The sequence below is a fragment of the Empidonax traillii genome, unplaced genomic scaffold (genome assembly GCF_003031625.1).
Source record: "Empidonax traillii isolate 1590-97213 ecotype Southwest subspecies unplaced genomic scaffold, ASM303162v1 scaffold104:size2570737, whole genome shotgun sequence".
Taxonomy (NCBI): domain Eukaryota; kingdom Metazoa; phylum Chordata; class Aves; order Passeriformes; family Tyrannidae; genus Empidonax; species Empidonax traillii.
In genome coordinates, this window is record NW_020955297.1 from 549,882 (window position 1) to 570,910 (window position 21,029).

General features: G+C 58.2%; 3 protein-coding genes across 8 annotated transcripts; 1 reads left to right on the forward strand and 2 right to left on the reverse strand.

The window, feature by feature from the left end:
- Positions 1-1,708: 1,708 nt before the first annotated feature.
- Positions 1,709-6,138, reverse strand: KLHDC8B (kelch domain containing 8B). Of its 5 annotated transcripts, XM_027882349.1 has the most exons (6): positions 5,959-5,984; positions 4,928-5,397; positions 3,922-4,086; positions 3,504-3,728; positions 3,156-3,257; positions 1,709-2,342 (listed from the first exon to the last, which is right to left on the reverse strand). In XM_027882349.1, the coding sequence occupies exons 2-6, from the start codon at positions 5,298-5,300 to the stop codon at positions 2,146-2,148; spliced, it is 1,062 nt and encodes a 353-aa protein (XP_027738150.1). In that variant the 5' UTR covers positions 5,301-5,397; positions 5,959-5,984; the 3' UTR covers positions 1,709-2,145. The 5 variants fall into 5 exon arrangements, with proteins under 5 accessions (XP_027738150.1, XP_027738153.1, XP_027738154.1 ...); XM_027882352.1 differs by lacking the exon at positions 1,709-2,342 and having other exon boundaries at positions 2,806-3,257; positions 5,959-6,138; XM_027882353.1 differs by lacking the exons at positions 1,709-2,342; positions 5,959-5,984 and adding an exon at positions 5,900-5,955 and having other exon boundaries at positions 2,806-3,257.
- A 372-nt stretch (positions 6,139-6,510) lies between these two features.
- LOC114056824 lies at positions 6,511-10,356 on the reverse strand. The gene is made up of 5 exons (XM_027882374.1): positions 10,171-10,356; positions 9,711-10,096; positions 8,937-9,097; positions 8,432-8,564; positions 6,511-7,210 (listed from the first exon to the last, which is right to left on the reverse strand). The coding sequence occupies exons 1-5, from the start codon at positions 10,328-10,330 to the stop codon at positions 7,004-7,006; spliced, it is 1,047 nt and encodes a 348-aa protein (XP_027738175.1). The 5' UTR covers positions 10,331-10,356; the 3' UTR covers positions 6,511-7,003.
- Positions 10,357-10,640: 284 nt separating this feature from the next.
- CCDC71 (coiled-coil domain containing 71) lies at positions 10,641-15,243 on the forward strand. Of its 2 annotated transcripts, none has more exons than XM_027882274.1 (2): positions 10,641-10,687; positions 13,063-15,243. In XM_027882274.1, the coding sequence occupies exon 2, from the start codon at positions 13,124-13,126 to the stop codon at positions 14,315-14,317; it is 1,194 nt and encodes a 397-aa protein (XP_027738075.1). In that variant the 5' UTR covers positions 10,641-10,687; positions 13,063-13,123; the 3' UTR covers positions 14,318-15,243. The 2 variants fall into 2 exon arrangements, with proteins under 2 accessions (XP_027738075.1, XP_027738074.1); XM_027882273.1 differs by lacking the exon at positions 10,641-10,687 and adding an exon at positions 10,956-12,619.
- The last annotated feature ends 5,786 nt before the right edge of the window (positions 15,244-21,029 follow it).

A 21,029-nucleotide genomic window follows, 5' to 3' on the forward strand; every position in this document is an offset into this window, starting at 1 on the left:
AGCTCCCTCTCCAGCATTCTCTGGCTCTTGAAGCCACCATTGCCTTGAATTCAGAAAAACAGCCCTGGGCACCCCATCAGCAGCAGGGAGCTTGCGAAGTTGGCACGCAGGGATGTCAATTTGCCGGTGACTCAGAGTCTTGATTTATCCCATTCATGCAATGCTCCTGAGGGAAAAGCTTATTAATCAGGTCTGTGTTTCCAGTGCAGCTCCATGATTTAGGGTCCCCCATGACTAAAGTTGTAGTGAGAGTGGAATTATTGCATGCCTTGGTGGCTTCTGGAAAGGGCTAGCAAGGTGGAGAGAGGTAGTGAGGTGTCAGTGGGGGGTTTGTCACCTCCCAGGACCCTGAGAAGGACCAGCCCAATGGGGCTGAGCACAGGTCAGGGAGCACTGTGAAATATTCGTAGAAGATTGGAGTACACTGTGCTCAGAGAGGGTTCCCACTGTCCAGCCTCCCCCCATAACATGAGTTGCTGACCTTCTCCCTCGATGACAGAGCGTCCTCCTGGATGCCGAGGTACAGCTCAGTCTTCAATTTGGGGCTCACTGTTGATGCTGGCTCTGGCACAGTGGTGGTTTCTATGGCAACCCCAGAGGCAGATGCAGGGATGCCTCTAGCTGAGGTATCACCAGTCCAGGTATCCCAGGTTGTTCCTCCCAAATCACACGCAAATGGCCATTCAGCACATCAGGTTGGACCCAGTGGTCACTCTGCCAGATGGGCAGCAGAAGCAATGGGGCAGTGGCACTGAAAATGTCTTGTGAATGCTCTTTTCTGAATAATTTCCAACTTTCCCCACGCTGTGACACCTGCGGCAGACGGCTCAGCCTGCCCCAGCAGTGTGCCGGATGCTGCCGCACTCCAACGGGATTGAGCCTTCTGTCTCCATGGCCCTGCTGCCCAACAAGGATCATGCCAGCTGTCTTCTCTGAAAGGTCAGGCATCTGTGCTTGATATTTACCCGGACCTGTGAGATCTTTCTAATGTTGTACCAGTTAAAGATCGAATCCCTTGCCTGTGTCCACTACTGCTGCTCTCTGCTTTGGGTGTAGGATTCTGGATGGAGTCAAGACCAGCAAGGCTCATGTGAGCCCACAGCACTGGTAATAGGGGGGTCACCCTCCCCCGGTCTCACTGTACACCCCTAAACATCACCCACAGACTCCACCTTTACTTCCCGATTGCATATAAGCAGGATTGTGGTGTTCCTGCATAGGGGAGCTGGTCACAGCTGGATCCAGCTCTCCCAGACACCAGCCACAGTCCATCCTTTGAGATTGGGCTGTGATGCTGGATGGGGCCCAGAAGCTCTGACACTAGGTATCTCATTTTTCAGGATCGTGGCAGCCCTCTCCATTTCCTGCCTCTCTCACACCTCAGCTCTTTCCAGTAAAGCCCCTCTCCTGCTGCTGCCTTCACCCCCTGCAGCCCCTTTCACCACAGGAGAGCCCGAGCAAGAGCAAGGCTGTGCCAAGGCAGGGCAGCCACTGCTCACCTTCCCCTCTCCAAAAGAGGGCCAGATCCCTACATCACATTGCTCTGCTCATCCTGGCAGTGGGGAGAAGAACAAGAGCTATCCCTACCCCAAAGCAGGGGGTCCTGCCAGGGAAGGGCTCACTGGGCTCTCCCTTGGTAGGGGTTTTCCTGACAGCCTGTGGCATGTCTCTGCCTGGAGTAGGATAGCCAGGGACGACACGACTCCAGTGGGGTAAAATTCCATGTGTTTCATTTATTTAAGGTGCTACGTCACCTCCCAGGCACTGAGCTACAGGGCATCTCTGTGCTACATGAGACATCGACTGGGTCTACGACGACACAGCACTCACTGCTACACACACGGCACGGACACGCCGCGGCACGGCCAGGGCCGGACAGGGCAGTGAGGCCAGCGACAGTCCCGCCATCACTGCTCCCTCCACACTGCTGGCCATGGCCGTCCCACCGGGCAGAAGTTTGCCCTGGGTTCCATCACCACAGCACTACAGGAGCCACGAGGGATTTCCAAAACCACAGCTGCTCTGGTGCCCAATGTCATGGGACTGCAGCTCCCTGCAGCCCTGCAGGTCACTCACAGGCAGGTGCTCACACACCCTCTCCCTGTCTTCAGGCACTTGGTGCTTGGCTGGTCTCCGGAGCCCCACTCAGGGCGCCTCACGCAGGCACAGAGCCTCGACAGCGCTGCTGGGGCCCTGGGCCACCCCGCCGATGAGGAAGAGCAGGCCGGGTGCTGGGCAGCTGGAGCAGGAGCAGCGGCCCGTGGGCATGGAGGGCAGTGGCTCCCACTTTTTCTGCAAGGGGTTGAACCCTTCCACTGAATCCAGTGGGCAGGACTGGTTCCCTGTGGGAGATAGAATGGCATCAGAATCCCCTGCACCCCCCTCCCCATACACGTTAGCATCTGCCTTTCCTTCTCCGCATGCCTTTGATATCCCAACAGGAGCCCTGGGCTGCGGGGGCTCTGAGATCCCAGAGGCAATTAGTGGGGGAACAAGAGGATTAGCCAAGTCCCCTCAGGGAGGACTGCTGGCACTAATGCCGCACTGCTGGCTCTGCCCCCTCCATCCCCGTTCTGGCACTCTGCAGGGATAAGGGAGAGCAGCTCCGACAGGGGCAGGGTTCAGGAACAATGCCACACTGCAGGGATGCAGCCAGCACCACTTGCTTTCCCCATCACCTCCTGCTCTCCTGCCCAGCTCACCCTGGGTGAGCCTGGGGGGTCTGGCAGCCCTCGCTGCAGGGTTGGGAGCGTTGTGGCTGGCACCAAGTTCCCCAGACAGCCCTTCCTGCTGCATCCCTGCTGCTGAGTGACAGCACTAACCTTTCCTCAGCTCTCTCAGGAGAGGGATGCAGCTGCAGCCCTGCACAGTGGGGTTGAGCCATTGTGGGCTATGCAAACCCAGCACACTGCATACGAGCTGGAAAAAGCCAGAGGTATTTTGGAGGTGAACGAGGCAAGGGGCCCAGTGGGGTAGCCTTTGGGACAGGGCAGTAGGATCCTCCTGAAACTTGGAGGGTACAAAAGGGATGTGGATACAGACAGTGTTGCAGTACCCCTGTGGCTTTGCACAGCCAACCTCTCCACTGTCATGAAGGTCACTGATATGCCACAAAGGATGGAGAGGGAAACATGGGCCACATGCCCTGGCATTACCGAGGCCACCCACAGCCACCACTCTTCCTCCCAGGTAGCCGGCCACGAAATCAGCTCTCTTCTCCCTCATGCGGATGGTGCGGTTTGGCTTTCTCCATGCACCTAGGGGTGAGAGGGAGTGAGCATCACCCACTGGGGCTCCTCTCCACACCCTGAAGCCAGGACAGCCCCAGGTTAATCGCTCCCTGGGACCAGGGAGCACAGGGCAAGATTCACATGGGTGCAAGGGGCTGATGCTCAGAGCCTGCATAATCGTGTCCCTCAGGCACAGACACCCCTCAGAAACCCAAGGAGTCACCCTGGACATATAGGTGATGCTCTCACCCCACCCAGGGACATGGAGCTCACCTTGGGCGGGATCAAACATCTCCACGGTGTTGACGAAGTGGGGACGGGAATAGAAGTTGTGTGGCCCTGGCTGCTGCAGCCCCCCCAGGCTGAAGACAACACCGTCGGCCATGGCACAGGCAGCAAAGGCGCGGCGGCTGGGCACGCTGGGGTAGCGTGTCCAGCTCCTCGTCTCCAGATCGAAGGCCTCGAAGGCTGTGACGGGCAGCTTGCCCTGCCGGCCCCCTGTGCACAGAGGAGATGCTGCAGCTGCCGGTGCCCCAAGCTGGCTCCATCACTGTGCTCAGCAAGCCAGAGGGGCCCCGCTGACTGCAGTGCTGGGCAGCATGGAGCCACCCTGGGGTGCACCAGGTCACTCCCTGACCCAGAGGCAGTGGAGGGACACAGGGGATGCTCAGCTTGCCTCAGCAGCACCTACCCAGGACGAAGATCTTGTTGCCCTGCAGGAAGGCGGAGGCCCCATAGCACGGGGTGGGCATGGAGGGCAGGGGCTGCCAGTGGTCCTTCGCCGGCTCATAAACACGGACCAGTGCCTGGGGAGAGGTGTCTGCACCCATTCCCCCCAGTGCATAAACAGCCCCATCTGCAAAAGAGGCAGTGGTGAGGCAGAGAGATCTGTGGGCAGCACCATGGGGCTGGGAGTGCCCCTGTGCCCTCCAGGGCTGGTAACACAGGCACTGCAGAGTCCCATGGGCACATGTTGTTCCAGGGGATGGTGCAGCCAGGCCTGAGCCTGGCAATGTCCTGATCCTGATGGGACCCTCTTGTCCTCCTCTTCGCCCCATCCATCAGACACAGAGAAGAGCACAAGGCCATCCTCTCTAATTATTCTCGGCAGTACCATCTCCCTGGAGACACCATGGCAACACAGCCGTTCTGCCAAATCCTGCTCCTGCTCGCAGCGTGGCCATGGCCAGCACCCCTGCCCGCTCCCACCACTGTCCTGCCATCCCCTCTGCCCTGCTCAGCCCGTTACAGCCTGGGCCATGCCACAGCATCCCCAGTCAGGAAGCAGACTTGGGCACCACATATAGGGACCAACCCTGGCTCCTAGCACGCCAAACTGTGCCAAGGCTCCAAGGCTGCTCAGGAAACTTTAGGCAAGAGTCACAATACGTTCAGTGCACAGCACATTGAGCTGGGCTCAAGCAGAGTGCTCAGCCACCTAGCATGGTCCACAGCCAGGGCAGCTGGGGAAGGCAATCATACCTGGAGGGGCTCTGTATTGCTCATCTCTGGGCTGCAAGTGGGCTGGCTTTTGGGGCAGGAGCATGATCCCACCATTAAGTGGCAGGTTTGGCTGCTGGGTGAAAGCCTTATGCAGCATCCCAAACAGCATAGGGATTCAAATTCAACCTGAGCATCCCTGACCCTCATATCCCCACTTCTCCAAACTGCAGCCAGGTACCCTCCCCATCCCTCACCTCTCTGCACAGCTGAGATGCCCATGGAGGGCTGAGCCAGCGCCGCCTTCTTCTCCCACTTGCCCTCATCCACGTGGTAGACCTCAACGGAGGCGAGGGGGCTCTGCGCCGCATCCACGCCGCCCACCACCAAGATCTGCTTGCCCAGGGTGAGGGCAGCAGCGCCAGCCCGCGGCGTGGGCAGGGGTGGGAGTGTGGTCCAGCGCTGGGCCGGGAGGTCGAGCACCTCGGCCGTTCCCAGGGCTCGCCCGCCGCCCCCGCAGCCGCCCAGCACGAAGAGCTGCCCGTCGCGGTGCGCGGCGCTGCAGTACACCCGCCGCGTGGGCATGGAGGGGAAGGTGGCCCACGCGAAGGCGCCCGCGCCCGCCGCCATGGGCCGGCTCAGCCGCCCCGGGGGTCCCCTGGTCCTGACCCCGCTGTGTCGCCCATCCGGCCCGACTAGGCACTGGCCCGGCTCTGCCCACCGCCTCCTGCGGGGAGAGCATCCGAGTCAGCGCCCAGGCATGCACCGCTCCCAGAGCCCCAGCGAGCCAGCTCCCCTCGGCGGTGCGACAGTCCCCGCTCGCCGGGGCTCTCTGCCCGCCCCCTTGGGGCTCCCACTCCCTGGGGTTCTCTGCTTGCACCCACTGGTGCTCCTGCTCTCCGAGGTTCCCGCACTCCGGGCTTCCACTCCCAGGGGCCCCCGGTACACGGTCTGTACCCACCGGGACTCCTGCGCGCCCGTCTCTCTTTGCCCGCACCCCCCGAGGCTGCCGGTGCATAGTCCGGACCCCGCGATGCTCCTGCTCCCGGCGCACTGCCAGCACGCCCCGGCGCTGCCCGGACTCCCGTCCGCATCCCGCAACCCACGGGGCTCCGGGGCACTGCCCGCAGCCCGCACCCCCGGCGCTTCCCGGGCTCCCCTTGCACTGCTCGCATCCCCGGCCCTCCCCAGGCTCTCGCCCGCATCCCCGGACTGCCGCTCCGCCGTGCCCAGACTGCCCGCGCCGCCCCGTCGCTGGGACAGGGGTACGGACAGGGACCAGGCTCACCTCTCCGCCCGCTCCGCCGCTCTCCCAGCCGCTCCGCGCCACCGCCCGCCCCAGGCCCGCCCGCTGCCGGTGGGGGCGGCGCCGCGCCCGCCCTGGCTCCCCCTCCGGGCTCCGCTCCCCTCCGCCCGGTCCTCCCGGTGCCACAGGTTCACCGTGCCCCTGCCTCCTTCACCTCGTCGGGAGGGAGTCGCCGTAGGGAGAGGGGGTGGAGAGACCCCAGCTCTTCACTCCCACGCCGCACGCTGCCGGTGCTGGAACTACCCAGCGCCGGGCTCATGAAACCGAGAACACACCGTCCTGCCCAGGAGAGCACCCCCCGGCCCGTCACTGCCGCGGGGCTGCAGGGACAGAGCATGAGCTCTGCTCCACTATGAGCACACCCTTGCCACAGTCTCTCAGCAGCGTCAGGAAGATGCATATGGGTCTTAAACCCTCCACCGCCACTTTTGTCCCAACTTGGCTGAGCCAGGCAAATGAACATGCCAGGAAAGGTGCTTCCCACCCACCAGCACAGGCAGAGCTGAGGGCAGGCAGGAAGGAAACACACAGAAATGAGCTAAAAAGGTTTGCTTTAAAAACAGGCAGAAGTGACAGGGCATCTGCCGAGAACACCACACCAGAAATGGCACCTGTGGGTGCTGCCAATAACACTGCGCTCACCCCGGCACCTGCTCCGCACCAGCCACCGCCGCGGGAGTGGGGAGGGAGGTGTGAACACTGTGAGGCTGGATGAGAGCCATGGTGGAAGGGATAGAAGGGACCTGCCTGGCAAGCAGAGGGAACACAGTGAGCCCCAGCCCTCATGCAGGAGGGCCACCATGGGCAGCGCTGCCAAGGAATGGAAAACCATTTCCTCCAGGAATCCCATCACACAAGCTCTTGGGAGCTGTGTTTGAGCATGGAGGCTCCTGGTAGGACTGGACACCCACACTGCACATTGGAGAGGGAACAGCCTGAAGCAGGAGCCCAGCCCAGGACTTTGCCTGTATGCAGCAGGAAGTGGGAGGTGTCCAAGTCTGAAGCCCCTCGGCCCCACGAGGTGGTATCACTGTCCATCCCACTGCTGGCTTGGGTTGTCCTTCTCCATGCAGGCCAGGTAGCGGTCATAGTTCTCCTCGCACCTCCTCACGCAGCGCAGGAAATAGTCCTCATCAGCAATGGCCTCCAGTAGGTCTGTCTGCACCAGGCACACGTCGTACAGCTCCGAGGTGGGCACGCTCCTGGGGCTGCTGCTGCCCTGCTCCGAGAACACCTGCAGGGAGAGCAGGGCCTGGCAGAAGCACTTGTGCCCTGTAGTGGGCCCTCTCCTCCCCTGGCTAGGCACCTCCATACTGGATGTGGGTCAGGGGCAGAGGGCAGGGGGATCCCATCTCCGCTCCAGCAGCACAAGGTGAACTTTCTCCAGATTTCCCCTCCCTCCCAGAAAGTGCCTTTGGTTCCAAACCAGCTTGTCACACATGTTGCTGGTGCTCCCTTAAAGGAACACACCACACAGCTGGAAGAGAACAGCTCTGTGGAGCAGCCAACCCCAGGAAAACCTCTGCCAACAGCTCTCCTTTGGCTGCCACAGGAGGGAACAGGGACTTCACCTTCTGATCTTCACCATGGCTCTGCCTAAGGCCATCCGGTAATCTGTTTCACTTCCAGCACTGCTCTGTCACCATCACTGACATGGGGACAGCACTGCAGAGCTGGTGATGCAAGAGGAGGGGAAGATGGCATCCAACCTACAGATCCTGGCTGCAGGACAGCAAAGTCCCAGCAGTGTGGATGAGCCCTGCTGGCAAGATGCTTGGCTGCTGCCCAGACTCCCATGAGGCCTGCTGCCACTGTAACTGGATCGTACCTGTGTGATCTGGCACGGGAGCAGCCCTGGGGCTGGGCTGCAGGCCTGCCCTTGAGACAAGCCGAGCAGCACAACCAACCAGCCATACCAGCTACCAATGGTAAAAGGAGGAAATCCTTGATCAGGGAAACAGCTTGGGGCTGAAATGCAGCAAGTGGAGCTGTGTGAGCCACTCTCTGTCTGCTGCAGACATGCAGGCAGAGCTGCTGCACACAGGAGCTGTTGCAGTAACTCCCTTGAACCAGGTACAGCACAGACCAAACCCTATTCCTGACAAGTCTGTCCAGGCAGTGACAACTCCTGCCACCAGCTACAAAACTACAACCTGGGAGAGCTCATATGGAAGGCAATATCCACAAAGCACCTCATCCCTCACAACTCCATGTCTGCCTGGCAAATGCTGCTGACCATTCATTCACTGGCTGCTGCAGGTTTTTCCCCCAGCACTGTCTTCTTACAGACGGAAATAAGCAGGAGATGAGACCACTGCCATGCTGGTGGCACAGGGTGCACTGACCAGCATGGACACCAGCACGACCTCAATCTCCCTTTGCAGCCTCATGCAAAGGACACAAAACATGCCAGACCTCACCAGGGTCACCCCCAGTGTGGCCTTCAGCCACTTACCTGTGGGTGGACAATGGTGTCTGCATCGTCCAGCCGGATGTTGTCATCGATGAAGATGTGGTGAACGTCAGGATCGTGGGGGTCTATCCACAGAGGCTTCCCACCCCGGGAAGAGAAATTATTTCTGGCCCACCTGAAACAGTTATCAGGAGAAGAAGCAGTCAGAGGAGGGAGAAGGTGACAGCTCCCAGGTAAAGGCAGACTGTACTGCAGGGAAGTGGGATGGAGAATGTCCTGTCCTGCTGCCTGCTGTGGCCTCCTGGGAAAGGCATTTTGCACCAAGGTGACAGATCATGGGTTGTTTGGAGAAAAGCAGAGAGTACACCAGGGGATGGAGACCTGAGGAAAGGTATGAAAGCCCCATCAGGCTACACACAGGAAAATAGAGTGCACAAATGATAGGGGCCCCAAATAGGCTTTAAAACTAGGAGCTATCTCAGAAGCTCAGAGAATCATAGGAGACAATATAATGCCCAATCCACTTCCTCAGTGCCCTGTTTCTCACCAGTCAAAGTGGTCTTGGAAGCCTCCAATTCCCTCAAAGGAGCTGAAGTAGTTGTAAAGCTTTTTTCCATCTTCCCGGGTGGCCAGTTGCTCCGTGCCCCGTGTCAGCACCACATCTTGCTTGCTGCAGCGGATCTGGCCAGGGGTGAGGTCCACAGGGAGCTGCAGGACCACAGAAAGCAAGGGAGGAAAGGTTTCCAAAGCAGACAGGTTGTTTCATGCACTGGCAGAGACACTAAGAAGCAGGGTGGAGGCTCCCCACCACCACAGTGTGGGAGGACAGTGCTGGGGAGAAGACAAGAGGAGGTGTGGAAACAGCCCCAGCCAAAAGTCATCCCCTTCCCAGGGATGGAAAGGAACGACCTCCTAGATGCACACTGCCCCTGTTTCATTCTTTGTTCCCCATAAATGCTCCAAGAAATAAGTGAAGCATCTCCTGAAGATCATTCCCTGTGCTCCTGCCTGGTGTGCTGCCAGGGGAAGAGAAGAGAACATAGCTGTGATCAGCTCTGAGCCAGGGAGCTCTGCACTGCTGCAGCAGCCGCTTCCCAGGAGAAGGGATGCTCTGTCCAACCCGGGATTCCCCAAGAGGAGGCCATTCCTACATAGGATCTGCACAGACGTGCTGCCCCACAGCTGACAGCCTCCTCCCGAGAAACTGGTGCTTTTAAAGCAGTCTGGCCAAGTTCCTGGAGAGCAGCTTTGCACGGGGGGACTCCGTGGGACCACTCGCTTGCCCTTCCCCATCCCACCGAACCCTCGGGGCACCACTCACCGCCACGTCCCGCAAGGTGGGGAACTGGGGGTGCTGCCCGTCCAGGGCACTGCTAACAGCCTGCAGGGCGCGGGGCAGGTCGGTACCGAAGGTCCTGAAGACCACGGCGAAGGCCCGGCCATCCCGGTGCAGCGTGTCCAGGAGCCGGAAGAAGGAGGGCAGGATCAAGTGGAAGCGCTCGCCGGGCTCTCCCGGCACGGACAAGGCGTCGTGCGGCCGACCCGGCCACTCCAGCAGCTGCAGGTGGCGGGCGTGGAGGCTCCGGAAGCGGCGGCCCGGCCCGGCCTCGGTGAAGGCGGGGTCCCGGCCGTGGGCGCTGTAGTAGCTGAGGGCGCCGGGGCACGGCGGGCACAGGGACGGACGGTCGCTCACCCACTCCCACTCGCCTGCAAGAAGAGAGAAGCGCGCTCAGCACCCGCCGCCGCCGCCACACTGGCTCCCCCCCTGGCCCGGCGCTCACCGGCGGCCCCGGCGCGGCCCCAGGTGACGGTGCTGAGGAAGGTGTTGAGCGCCGCGCGCGGGCCCTGCCCGGTCACCGTGTCCGCCACCACCACGGTATTGTTGAGGTCCACGTGCAGCACCAGACGCCGCCGCCGCCGCCGCGCGGCCCCGCCACTCATGGCCCGGCCCCTGGCCCGGCCCCGCCGCTCACAGCTCGGCCCCTGGCCCGGTCCCAGTCCCGGTCCTGATACCGGTCCCTGTCCCCGTCCCTGTCCCCGTCCCGCCGCTCCCGGCCCTGCCCCGTTACCTGGTGACGGCGCCGCTTCCGCCGGGGCGCCCCCTGCCGGCCCGGCCGCGCCGTTGCCATGGACACCGCGGGGGCGGGGCCGAGCGCGGGCGGCTGTTGCGAGGGCGTGTCCCCGGCCCCGCGGACAGCGACCGGAAGCGGAAGCGGGTGGCGCTTCCGGCGCCCCGCGGGCGGCCATGTTGGAGCGGCGGTCGCGGCGCAGCGGCGGGCGCGGGTCTGGCGGCGGCCGGTAGGTTGGAGCCGGCGGGCCCGGGCCCCGCGCCGGCTCCCGGGCGAGGGCGCTGCCGAGCCGCTCGCCGGCGCGGCCCCCCGGGCGCTGGAGGCGGAGCCGCGGCGCTGAGGGCCCCGCCCCCGGCCCCCGCCCCCCCGGTCCCGGGAGCCGGCGCGGGCCGAGCGCGGGGGCCGCACCCGCTGTCTGCACCAATCACCTCCCGCAGTCCCGCAGGGAGGGGCTGGCCCGCGCGGGCTGCCCGCCCCGGGGTCCCTCCGGCCGGCGGGCCGAGCCGTGGGGAGGGGGCAGGGGGAGCGAGGGACGGGCACTCGGGCAGAGGCATCGCCTCCGCCGAAGGGCGCGCCAGGAGGAGAGGCTGAGCGGGGCTCCGGCGGCCCCGCCGAGCACTCCTTGGGACCGCGCGCCGGCTTCCGGCTCCACATGCAGCCCCAGCCCCGCGTCTCGGCCTTGCCGGTAGTCGGCGTTCCCCTCCGGTGCCCCTGGAGCAGCACAGCAGAGCCCTTTCCCAGCGCCGTGCCCGGGCAGTCAGGCCTCTGAGCTGTCTGTCTGGGAGAGCCCTACCAGCGCTGTGCGTGCACTGTTCCGGCAACGCTGTGTTTCCGTGGTCCCCTGACCCCCCAAATGAGGGAACAGCCTGTCCGGGATGTGCCTGCTCGTGCCCAGCTTTCCTCCAGCACAACCGGCACTGCACCAAACCGGACCCAGCCGAGGGATGCTGGGAATTCCTGTCCCCGTGAGGTGTCACAGCCAGAGTACCCCTTCAGGTGTCCCAGCTGTTCCTGGGCTTGCTGCAGCCCCAAAATGATCCATTTTGCTGCCTGTTGAGGACACATAATTCCACTTTCCCTCGGTCTGACCTTCCCTGCCAGATCAGGATTAACGTGACATCCTTGCTGGCTCGGCTTGGTCACTCTGAAGGTGCTGATGACGCTGGCTGGGGCTCTGGGATCCCTTCCCTGCCTGCCTGTGTGGGATCTCTTCCCTGCCCGCCTCCCCTCCTCCGTGGGAGATCCCCCTCCTGCCGCAGCGCAACTGCATTATCCTCCTCCAAATCCCTCTTCTGCCGTGACGTCTGCAGAGCACTTGACTGAGATTAGTCTGTCATGTGGAGGTTCTTACTCCCTCACTGACCTGTGCTTCCCCTCCTGCGGCTGCTCTTGGCTCCTGTCTCTCCCTGCTTGTGCAGCTGGCGGCAGCATGGGCTCTGCTCGGGGCCCTGGGGGAGTGTGGGACACGAGCAGTTCCTTGCTCTGTCTGCACTAACTTCTCCATCACAGCTTCCTTCCCTGTGCACTGCCCTCTCCCAAGAGTGCTTCTGACACCTCCTGCGTGTCCCTGAAAAGAGTTTTTAACTGGATCCTCGTTGTTATTTTGAGAGCTGTCACTGGAGCTAAAGGTTTTGTGCCTCATCAGTGGAGCGTCCAGCTGCAGAGCTGTGAGGCCACCAGGATCAGAGTTCTCCTGGGTGCATCCCAAAGTCCTGCCTGGACTGCCCTTCAGTGCCTGTGTTTTATTTAAAGCCATAACTGGTGCTTTTGTGCCAGGCAGGCAGCTGCGCAGTGCCCTGAGCGTGATCCCAGTGTTGTCCCTCAGGCCATTGTGCACTTGGCCCTGGTGATGTGTGTTTCCTTCATACCGCCCTGCTTGAATTTCCTGCTTCCTCCTCACTTGGCAGCGAGTGCCCTTGGATCCACACCAGTTTGCTGTGACAGCAAGGCGCGGACCGTTGTTCAAACAAGGGAACAGCAAGGAGCGGTGCTGCCTTGCCACGGCATTCAGCATCGATGAAGCTCAACTGGAACAGCCTCCAGCCCTGCTGCCAGGTCTCCAGGAGGAAGCTGCAGCTCTGGCAGGGACTCAGAATCAATTTTTTGAGCAGCATCAATTAAGAAGCTGAGAAATTGGAGTTGACGCTGGGATGGAGTTGAGGTGCTCAGGTTTCTTAGTGTTGAGATGGGTCGATGGTGCTGCTCTCGATGTGTATACAGGGAGAGGGTTCCATGAGGGACTGCTTTACCCAGGGAAAATGTGACCTGATCATCCAAAGCTGGGGTGGGTCAAACTCAAACTGGAAACGAGCTGCAGATTTTGCTGAGTTAAAAGTTGGAATCCTTCATCTTGGGATGGATTGTATGGGATTTCCTGAAGTCTTTATTTAGGCTGGAGATTTCTGTGAGAGATGTTTTAGTTTTACTTCAGAGATAAATCAGTGATAGGATTTTCTTGATGATGCTTCCGTCTTGGGTTGTGCCCAGAATCTGACCCAGTGCTTGTGACCAGCCACGCCTGGGCTTAATGGTCTCAGGTCCCTGCTTAGAAACTTGGGATAATTTCAGTTGCTTTAAGCTAACTATCTTCTTTCTCCTTTTGAGGTGTCGGGGGTTGTTTTTCCAGTAATTTGGACCTTTTTGAAGCACCTGCTTGCCTAATGCCATGAATATTGCAGTGAACAATGAGGAAGAAAAAGCTGTCCATTCCTGGTCGAGAATTTCCTCTGCAGGACAAAAAGTGCTGGAGGAGGCTCTCCGAGTCTTCAACCCGATGTCCAAGGACCTTTCGGACACAGAGACCCAGCTGGTGGCCTTCATCCAGGGCCTGAAGGAGGAGGGCTACCAGCCCACGATCCTGAGGAGTAAGGATGTGTACGGGTACAGCTCGTGCACGGCAGACACCCCGAGTCAGACGAAGGAGAGCAGCCCACACGGCTGTGCCAGCACTGCCAAGTCTGTGCAGAGTCCGGCCCAGAACGCCACAGCCATGGCAAAGGTGTCCGCTTCTCCCACCAGCATTCCCGTGGGCTCTCTGAAAGTCTCCGCTCAGCCCGTCTCCAAAGGGGATTCCGCAAATCTCCTGCTGAGCTCCTTGAAGCAGACAGGGTCCGGCACGTCCAAGGCAGCAGCAGTGGGCTTCCCCACAAACATGTATCCCGATGTGTATCCAGCTGTGAGACTGTCTGTGGTTCTGGAAGCCCTGGTGCCGCTGAAAACCACGGCGTCCTGTTTGGAGTCCAAGTACACGCGAGGGCGGCTTGGGATCTCGCCCTCAGACCTTAAACTCCTCAAGAATTCCAGTCCACCAAGGCAGTTTCCTTCAGGCAAGAGCACTAAAATAACTGAAAGCAAGGGGTACAAGCGTTCGGTGAAGAAGGCACCGGATTCTGCCACCCACGCTTTAAACCTCCTGAAGGCACCAAAGGGTGGAGTGCTGCAGGAGAGCAACGCCTGCAAGGCCTCGGGAATTCTCAATGGGAGAGTCACAGGCAGCTCATCGCAGGGCTGCACCACAGCACCGCAGCCCAAGACCCTGAAACTCAAAGATAAGGAAGCTCTGGTGGGAAAAACAGAGTGGAAGGACAGCAGCAGTTACCGGGAGAGCGTTGGGCAGAAGAAGAGAAGAGCTACAGAGGCAAGAGAAGCACCACAGAGGAAAAAAGCAAATACCATTCCTGTCCGAAAGAAAACTAGACGGGCTCAGAGCACTTTGAACCTACTGAAATTCCGGACCATCAAGGTGGGCAACTCCTCATCTGACGATGAAGTGAGGAGGAGAGCACAGAAGATTCTTAGGGTCAACCTATCACCCGTGATTCGAATTCAGCCCTTGTCCCACTCTCACAGTGTCCCCTGAGTTTCTTCACTTTGTCACTTTTTTTTTGTAAGTAAGTAAATACGAGCCTGGCACCAGAGCGCGGAGAGGTTTGGGAGCAGCTCTGTGTCTCTGGTGCTGATATGCCGACTAACCTGCAGGCAGAGCAGCTGCTCCCACGCTGTTCTGCCTGTCTGCCACTGCTGTGCAGGACTGGCTGCAGAAATCCAAACCTCTGTTTGGGAACACGGGATGGTGACTTCGGCCAGCGGTGAGCCGGGCGGGCCAGAGGGCTCACTTCCTGCTGAGCTTCCCTGGACGTGGCAGGCTGAGCTCTCGTGCAGGGGAGAACACGGGACTTTCTCATGACATCGATGCACTGTGATATTGCTCTTTTTCAAGCTGTACATTTACTGGTTTTATTTTGATCAAATTTTATAACTTTATTATCTATATATCTATATATCCATATATGTGCATATGGCCCAGGAACTGTGGGAAGATGCACTCCTCCATCCCTCTGGGATAGGGTTCAATAGCTTTTGTTCTCCCTCCCCTTCAGCTAGTCTTTTGTTGAAAGGTGCCAGGATTCCTTTGTGGTTCAGTGTTGTGACAGTCTGTCCTGGGCTCCCTCGAGCAGCTCGGAGACAGCAACATTATAGCCACTTGTTTGTCTCCAGAATGCCAAGCAATTTGGAGAATTACCAGCTGGTAGTTTTAATCCTATTTTCGGTATTACCTCTGCGTAGCAGTGGGGGAGTGTCACGGGGCTTGACGTCTGAGGGTGCCTCCTCCCTTTGTTGGTAGCAGAAGTTCTGAACTCATGGTAGGGATTTGCCTCCAAAGAGCGATTCCTCCTCAGCACCCAGCACTACCCCGCTCTCCTGTATCCCAGGTACAGCTGTAGAACATGGACTGTGACTGTTAAAGCAGAAGGGCTGGAGTTTTGTAAAGTGTCCTGCCCACCATGTAACTGATTTACTGTTGCTGGGTGTTTCAGGAGCAGGTTTTAGGTGCCGGCAGTGAAGACTTGTTGGTTTTGGCTGGAGTTAAATCACGACAAAGACACAGGCTGTGTTTGAATGTATTCACTACATCCTGCCGGTCCCAGAGCTCAGTGGGGTATCTGAGCCTGAGGTAAAGCAGAAAAGCGAAAGAATTGAGAGGAGGACATGTGCCAGCACTTAAACACAGAGAGTTGCTTTCTGTTGGTTTGTGAGGGTGAAGCAGTAGGAGGGGAGGTGGGCACCGTGTTGTGATGGGAGCAGCTTTGTTGTGCCATCAGGGATGTTGCAAGGAGGTGTGTGTCAGGTGTGAAAGCTCTGCTGTCCCCAGGAGGCACTGCAGAATCGCTGCAGCGCCAGGGGCATGCTGCTGGATGGGATCACAGGCTTCACAGGAAGGGATCTGCAAGCTCCAGGAGAAACGCCTCGTTGGAGCAGAAGGTGCTGCTGCTGTCACGTAGGAGGGTTAACCTGGAAGCAGCGTTGAGCCGGGCACGGACCTGGCTCTGTACAGCACTACACGCTCAGATCTCTGCAGCAGCAAGCCTGTAATCCACTCATTCTCTCACCAGCTCAAAATACCAGTTGTCTGACCTAGTAATCTCTGTCGACATTGGCTGAAGGGATGAGCTCCCCAGGGAAGCCCCAGCTCCTTATGTTAAAGCCCCCACGAGCACCTGGATGGATTTCAGTGGTTTGTAAAAGGGGTCAGTGCCTGATTCCCAGCTCAGAGAGGAAGACCATGACATGGAGAGAAGAGAGGACGTTCATGATGGGGTGAGAGGACAGGGAATTTGAGTGTGCCAAGGTGCGTCTGTGTTCTTCCCTCTCACCCAGACAGAGCAGGGTGGAGGTTCTTCATTGAGCAACCTGGTCTAGTGGAAAGTGTCTCTGCCCATGGCAGGGCAGTTGGAACAAGATGATTTTTAAGGTCCCTTCCAATGCAGACTATTCTGTGATTTTATGGTTCAGGACATAATTGCAGGCCCTGAACCCCACACTTGGGTTCTGAGTTGCTGTCAGAGATCATAACTCGCAGTGTTTGAGACTGACCTGTGAATGCCGCTGCTTGGCTGCAGAGGAGGAGGAATACTTTTTTCTACTTCTGTGTTTTGAAATGTCCTGGCAGAGAGTCCCCTCTGACCTGATGCTGGATGAACAGGGACCCTCCATCACTGTCAACTGGCCAAAATTTGCTTTGTTCCTTTTGTTCCCCTTCCTTCAGACCTTTCTCATTCCCACGCTCTCAAATGCCAGGTCTTGAAGTCCTGCACTGGCGTTTCTCTTTTTGGCTGTTTCCCAAGGAGGGCTCTGAACTCCTGCCTGCAGTATTGCTGTCTGTCAGGCTGCTCAGCAGCTTCCCCTGTTCCCAAACCCTTATAAGGGCACCAAGAGCTGTCTCTGGAGCCTCCTCTTGCAGCATAGACATCCCAGCTGAGTGCTTGGCCTCCGCTGGGAAAAGCAACGTGCATCAGCAAGGCTGAGTTTGGGTCAAGGTTGCTTTTCCTCCAGCCTGAGCAGGAAGCTGCGCACCTGAGGCCAACTTAGCGGGCCACATTCCTCCTCTTCACTGTGTGTCTTCCCCCAGCTGGGTTGCTGCCTGCCCCCCCCTCTCTTCTCCATCACCTCTTTTCTTTCACAGCTTGGGTCTTTGCCAGTCAAGGACTTGGCTTGTACTGTTGCTTGACACATCCAGCAGAGCATCCAGCTTTACTGCTGCTGTGCCTTTCCCAGCATTGAGCTGAGTGCTGTGCATACTTGGTGATGACAGCTTGCCCTGTGGCCTTCCCAGGCCACCAGCAAGAGGTGATCTGCTCCACAGGGAGAGGCAAGCTTTGGAAATGCTTTTGTGTCACCAAGACTCCTGCCAGGGAAGTGAGTAATCCATAGCTTTGTGCTCAGGGACCTGTCCATCACCATCCCGTCTCTGTCAGCTCTCCTGCACATCTCGGACAGACCACAGGGCCCTGAGCGATGGGGCAGCGCTGGAGCTTTGTTCTCTGCCCTCCTGATGTCTCCAGTTACCCCTCACAGGTGTTTCAGGAACTCGGCTGAGAGGATTGCAACTTGTTATTCACAGAGAGGCTTTGCAGCCCCTGGTGCCAGTGCCAGCGACTGCTGCCTGTCATCTGGTGCTGGTGGAGTGGGTGCCTCAGCCTAGTGGGAGTTGGCTCCTCTGTCCTACAGCTCATGCCCACATGTGGATGCTCCTGGTGTGGATGCTCCAGGTATCCTGGGCCTGTGACACTGATGTGCAGGAGGCTGCAGAAGGGTTGTGCCATGGACACTGCTGTCTGGTGTTTAGGGAAGATGAGGGGTTTGATCAAACCAGGGCTTCTGCCTAAGACCTGATCTATCCAGAGATCTCCCTCCGCAGGTCCCTTCCGCCACATGTTACTCTGTGGCAGCAGAGTAACATTTACCTTCTTGAGATCTCTGCAGCAGTATCTGGCAGGGCTCATGGAAATGTGTTGCCCGGAGCGCTGTGGTCTCTGCTGAGCATGTGGTATGCACCTTGTCCAGACCTGTTTCTGTATTAGTCACTTTGAATCCAAGTGCCTAACCTGGCCTGTGTTGTTCTGGGCACCATGACAGCTGAGAGCTTTGGAGACTCTCTTAGGAATGCTTTTAACGCATGGATTTGTGCCACTGTCGCTTCTAGAAATTATTCGGCCAGCGGTCAAAGGGCTGTTCTTCCGACTGATTTTTTTGGAAATCTTTTCTCCTTTTATTCAGCTGCCAAGAAGCAGTTTATGCTTCCCCTCCACCAGGCAAGGTCCTTGAGCTTCCTGCATGCTTCAGATGTCCGTCAGCGAGGTCCATGGGGAGAGCAGCTTGTCCAGCAGGCAGCTGAAGGGGAAGCTGACATCAGATACCAGTTGAAATCACAATGTTAATTGGTAGAAATGTTTTGAAGCTTATGTCCACTGTGATCAGATTTCACCATCTGCCACTGCTTTTAGTTGGAGAAGTTTGTCCTTAGCTTCTTTCCTGCAAGCCCTGTAGCGTGGTGCTGCTGCTTCTAAACTATTTGCATCCCCCCCTGAGCCAGCTGCTGTAGCAATCCCTGTACAGAATTTCTTAAGCACTTTTCTGCAAAATGAGAAGGGATTATTTTGTTACTCCTGCTTGGCAGTCCACGAGTGGTATTGCAGTACAAGGAGGAGATGTGCTCCCGGGAGCACTCACCTCACTGGCACTTCTCAGACCAGCTCTCACTAACAGGGCTGGGGAGCAGTGGGTTGAGACCCCTCATTGCCTTGCACATAATTCAGCCAGCTGCCAGCTGAGAGCATTGCAGGGAAATCGGGAGCAGAAGGGCGCAAGTGGGTGATGCTGTGCGTGAGGCTCCGTGGCCCTGCCCTGCAGCTGCCTTTGTTTTGCTGCCTGTCCTCCAGGCCCTCCTCAAACACCAGCAGCACTTCTCTACCCCAGCTCTAGCTGTGGCAGGAGGGACTGGAGGGCTTTGGGTTTTGGTCTTGAGCACAAAGGCTGTGTCCTTTTAGTTGTGACTTGTGCTGTGTTCATGGCCAGACTTTGGCAGCACGTGGGAGGTGCAGCCACTCCAGCTGTTTTTCCCCCTTGGATCCAAATTCCCTGCCCTGTCTGGGAACTGGGCCTTTGGCCAGGGCTTAAGGGATGAGTGGGGACTGAGAGTGGGTTTGTCTCTCAGCTCCAGCTGGGCATTGTGACATGAGTTGGGCAGCTTCCCAGCCAGGAGGGCAGATTAGGTTAGGAGGATCCTAGTTTTAGCCGTGGTTGGCAGGTGCCGAGTTGTGGAGCATTGGCTGCTCAGCCAGGCTGGTTGGTTTGTGCGGTTTCTTTTTCAGAATTCAAAATGGCACTGGCCTGTTTACTCGTGCAGTCAGATGGGGATGGCCTTTTGGGAGCTGAGGTGGTCTGAGGAGAGGGCAGCTGCTCTGGGGCACCTTCCTGACACTGCTGCAGCCCTTGGCTTTGCCAGCTGGGTGGGCTGGCACCACCTGTGGAGAGGGCAGCAGGGCAAGTTACTCCTGGGGCCCTTGCATTTGGGACTCTGTGCTAGAGAACACCATGCTAGAGTTTCCCCCTCCTTGCAGCCCATTTCTGCCTGGAGCTGGGTGCCTTTAGGAGGGTGCCAGGTGCCTCACAGAGATCTTGTCCCAGAAGGCATGAGAGCCAGCCCTCATCACTGGCTCATCCCTCGGTGTCAAGTGAACCCTGTCTGTAGGTGTGACACTGCTGGAACTTGCAGCTTGGCCAGCTGCTGCCTCCAAAGCTGTGGTGCTGAGGCCAGACCTCTTCCTTTTCTTAGGAGCGTCAAGGAGGTCTGGTGAAAAAGCGGGAAGCTTAGGGGAAGCTAAAGATGCTGGCAGCGCCTGGACAGGCAACTCTGTGTCTGCTGCAGGAGATGTGCAAATGGAGGAGCTAGGGCTGTGGTGTTCCACAGCAGGTGCCCCTCCTTCTGCAGCAGGTGCCCCTCCTAACCCTTGGGTTCTATTGTTTATCGGTTGCACAATCTGGCCCCACTTGAGTGGCATCTGAAATACCTTCCCCAGGGAGTCCCTTAAAGGCCTTATTATCCTCTGGGACTCTCTCCTTGTTGTCTTAATTAGCCCTTCCTGCTCCTGTGTTCCTGTGGCTACAGGCAGCCCCTGTGAGTGTCTGTTGATTCCCACAGACACAGGCATGTGGTGCTGTTTTAAAAGAGAAGGTGCTGCAAAGCTACCCCCAGAAATACCTCCCCTCCTGCCCCTGTTCCGCTGCACTGCCTAGGCCTGGGTTGGGACACAAAGCACTGGCATTTGTGGCAGAGGAGGCACGATGTGTGACACCGTCCCTCCTCCTGGTTCCCAGTACCACACTCCTGAGGAGTAGGGTTTCCCAAGCTGAGGCATGGCAGCCACTCCGAGGGACACAGGGGTTCTGGGTGGGCACTGTCCGGCCCCTTGTGCTTCTCTCTGCCAACCGTCATCTCCAAGAGAGCTGTCTCCATGCCACAGCATGACCAACCCGCTCCGGCTGGGACCGGCGGCATTCCCTGGTGTTTGGGGATCCCGAGCAATGGCTGAGGAGCAGCAACTGCAGCCTGTGAAAGGGCGAGTAACAAACTTTGTATGATGATTTTACAACTGACCCATCTTGTTCTTGAGTGAACTTTTTACTGTTTCATTTGTTTGTGTAAAATGTTTCCGAAGTTCTAATAATATTTAATGTTAATATGAGGCTGGGCTGTTCCACATTCTGTGTTGTATATTTTGGAATGGCACTGCTTAGTGAAAAAGACAGCATTAGTATTCTGCTCTTCAGAGGGAATGGGACAAAAAACAGACTGTTGTTTTTCTTAAATGAAGTGAACTTTTTGTTATGAAGTCCTAGCAGGTGTCCAGCCCTTCAGTAAAATGGTGCTCAGAACCACCCAATGTGTCCAGCTTTTCTTTGGGCCCTGACAGACTGCCCCTCCCTGGGCTCCTGCTCCCGGCCCCCTGTCAACTCCATGGAACGGTGTCTCCTGTGTGCCTGGCTGCTACATGGGGCATGCTCAGCTGCAGACTACCCCTAGCTCTTCTTCCTAATTCCCCCAGAGAGGTTTGATATTACTCAAGCTCCATTAAGTATTGCCTGGCTTGGGGTGGGAAATACTCTGGACGAGTGGGGTGGGAGATGCTCCATATAAGTGCCAGTGGTGCTGAACTGGTGTAAACTGGGATAAATCCACATTCCTGGTTAGTTCCTAGATAACATGCCAGGCTGGCACTGCACTAGCAGGT

What these genes read in the sequence shown, in the direction of transcription:
- KLHDC8B (XM_027882352.1), bottom strand. Translation starts at nt 5,300, where the DNA reads ATGGCGGCGGGCGCGGGCGCCTTCGCGTGGGCCACCTTCCCCTCCATG. An exon ending in CATCTCAGCTGTGCAGAGAG is followed by an intron (nt 4,087 to 4,927) that starts GTGAGGGATGGG and finishes CCTCTTTTGCAG; the next exon opens with ATGGGGCTGTTTATGCACTG. An exon ending in GATGTTTGATCCCGCCCAAG is followed by an intron (nt 3,258 to 3,503) that starts GTGAGCTCCATG and finishes TCTCACCCCTAG; the next exon opens with GTGCATGGAGAAAGCCAAAC.
- LOC114056824 (XM_027882374.1), bottom strand. Translation starts at nt 10,330, where the DNA reads ATGAGTGGCGGGGCCGCGCGGCGGCGGCGGCGGCGTCTGGTGCTGCAC. An exon ending in CCACCTTGCGGGACGTGGCG is followed by an intron (nt 9,098 to 9,710) that starts GTGAGTGGTGCC and finishes GTGGTCCTGCAG; the next exon opens with CTCCCTGTGGACCTCACCCC. An exon ending in ACACCATTGTCCACCCACAG is followed by an intron (nt 7,211 to 8,431) that starts GTAAGTGGCTGA and finishes CTCTCCCTGCAG; the next exon opens with GTGTTCTCGGAGCAGGGCAG.
- CCDC71 (XM_027882274.1), top strand. Translation starts at nt 13,124, where the DNA reads ATGAATATTGCAGTGAACAATGAGGAAGAAAAAGCTGTCCATTCCTGG.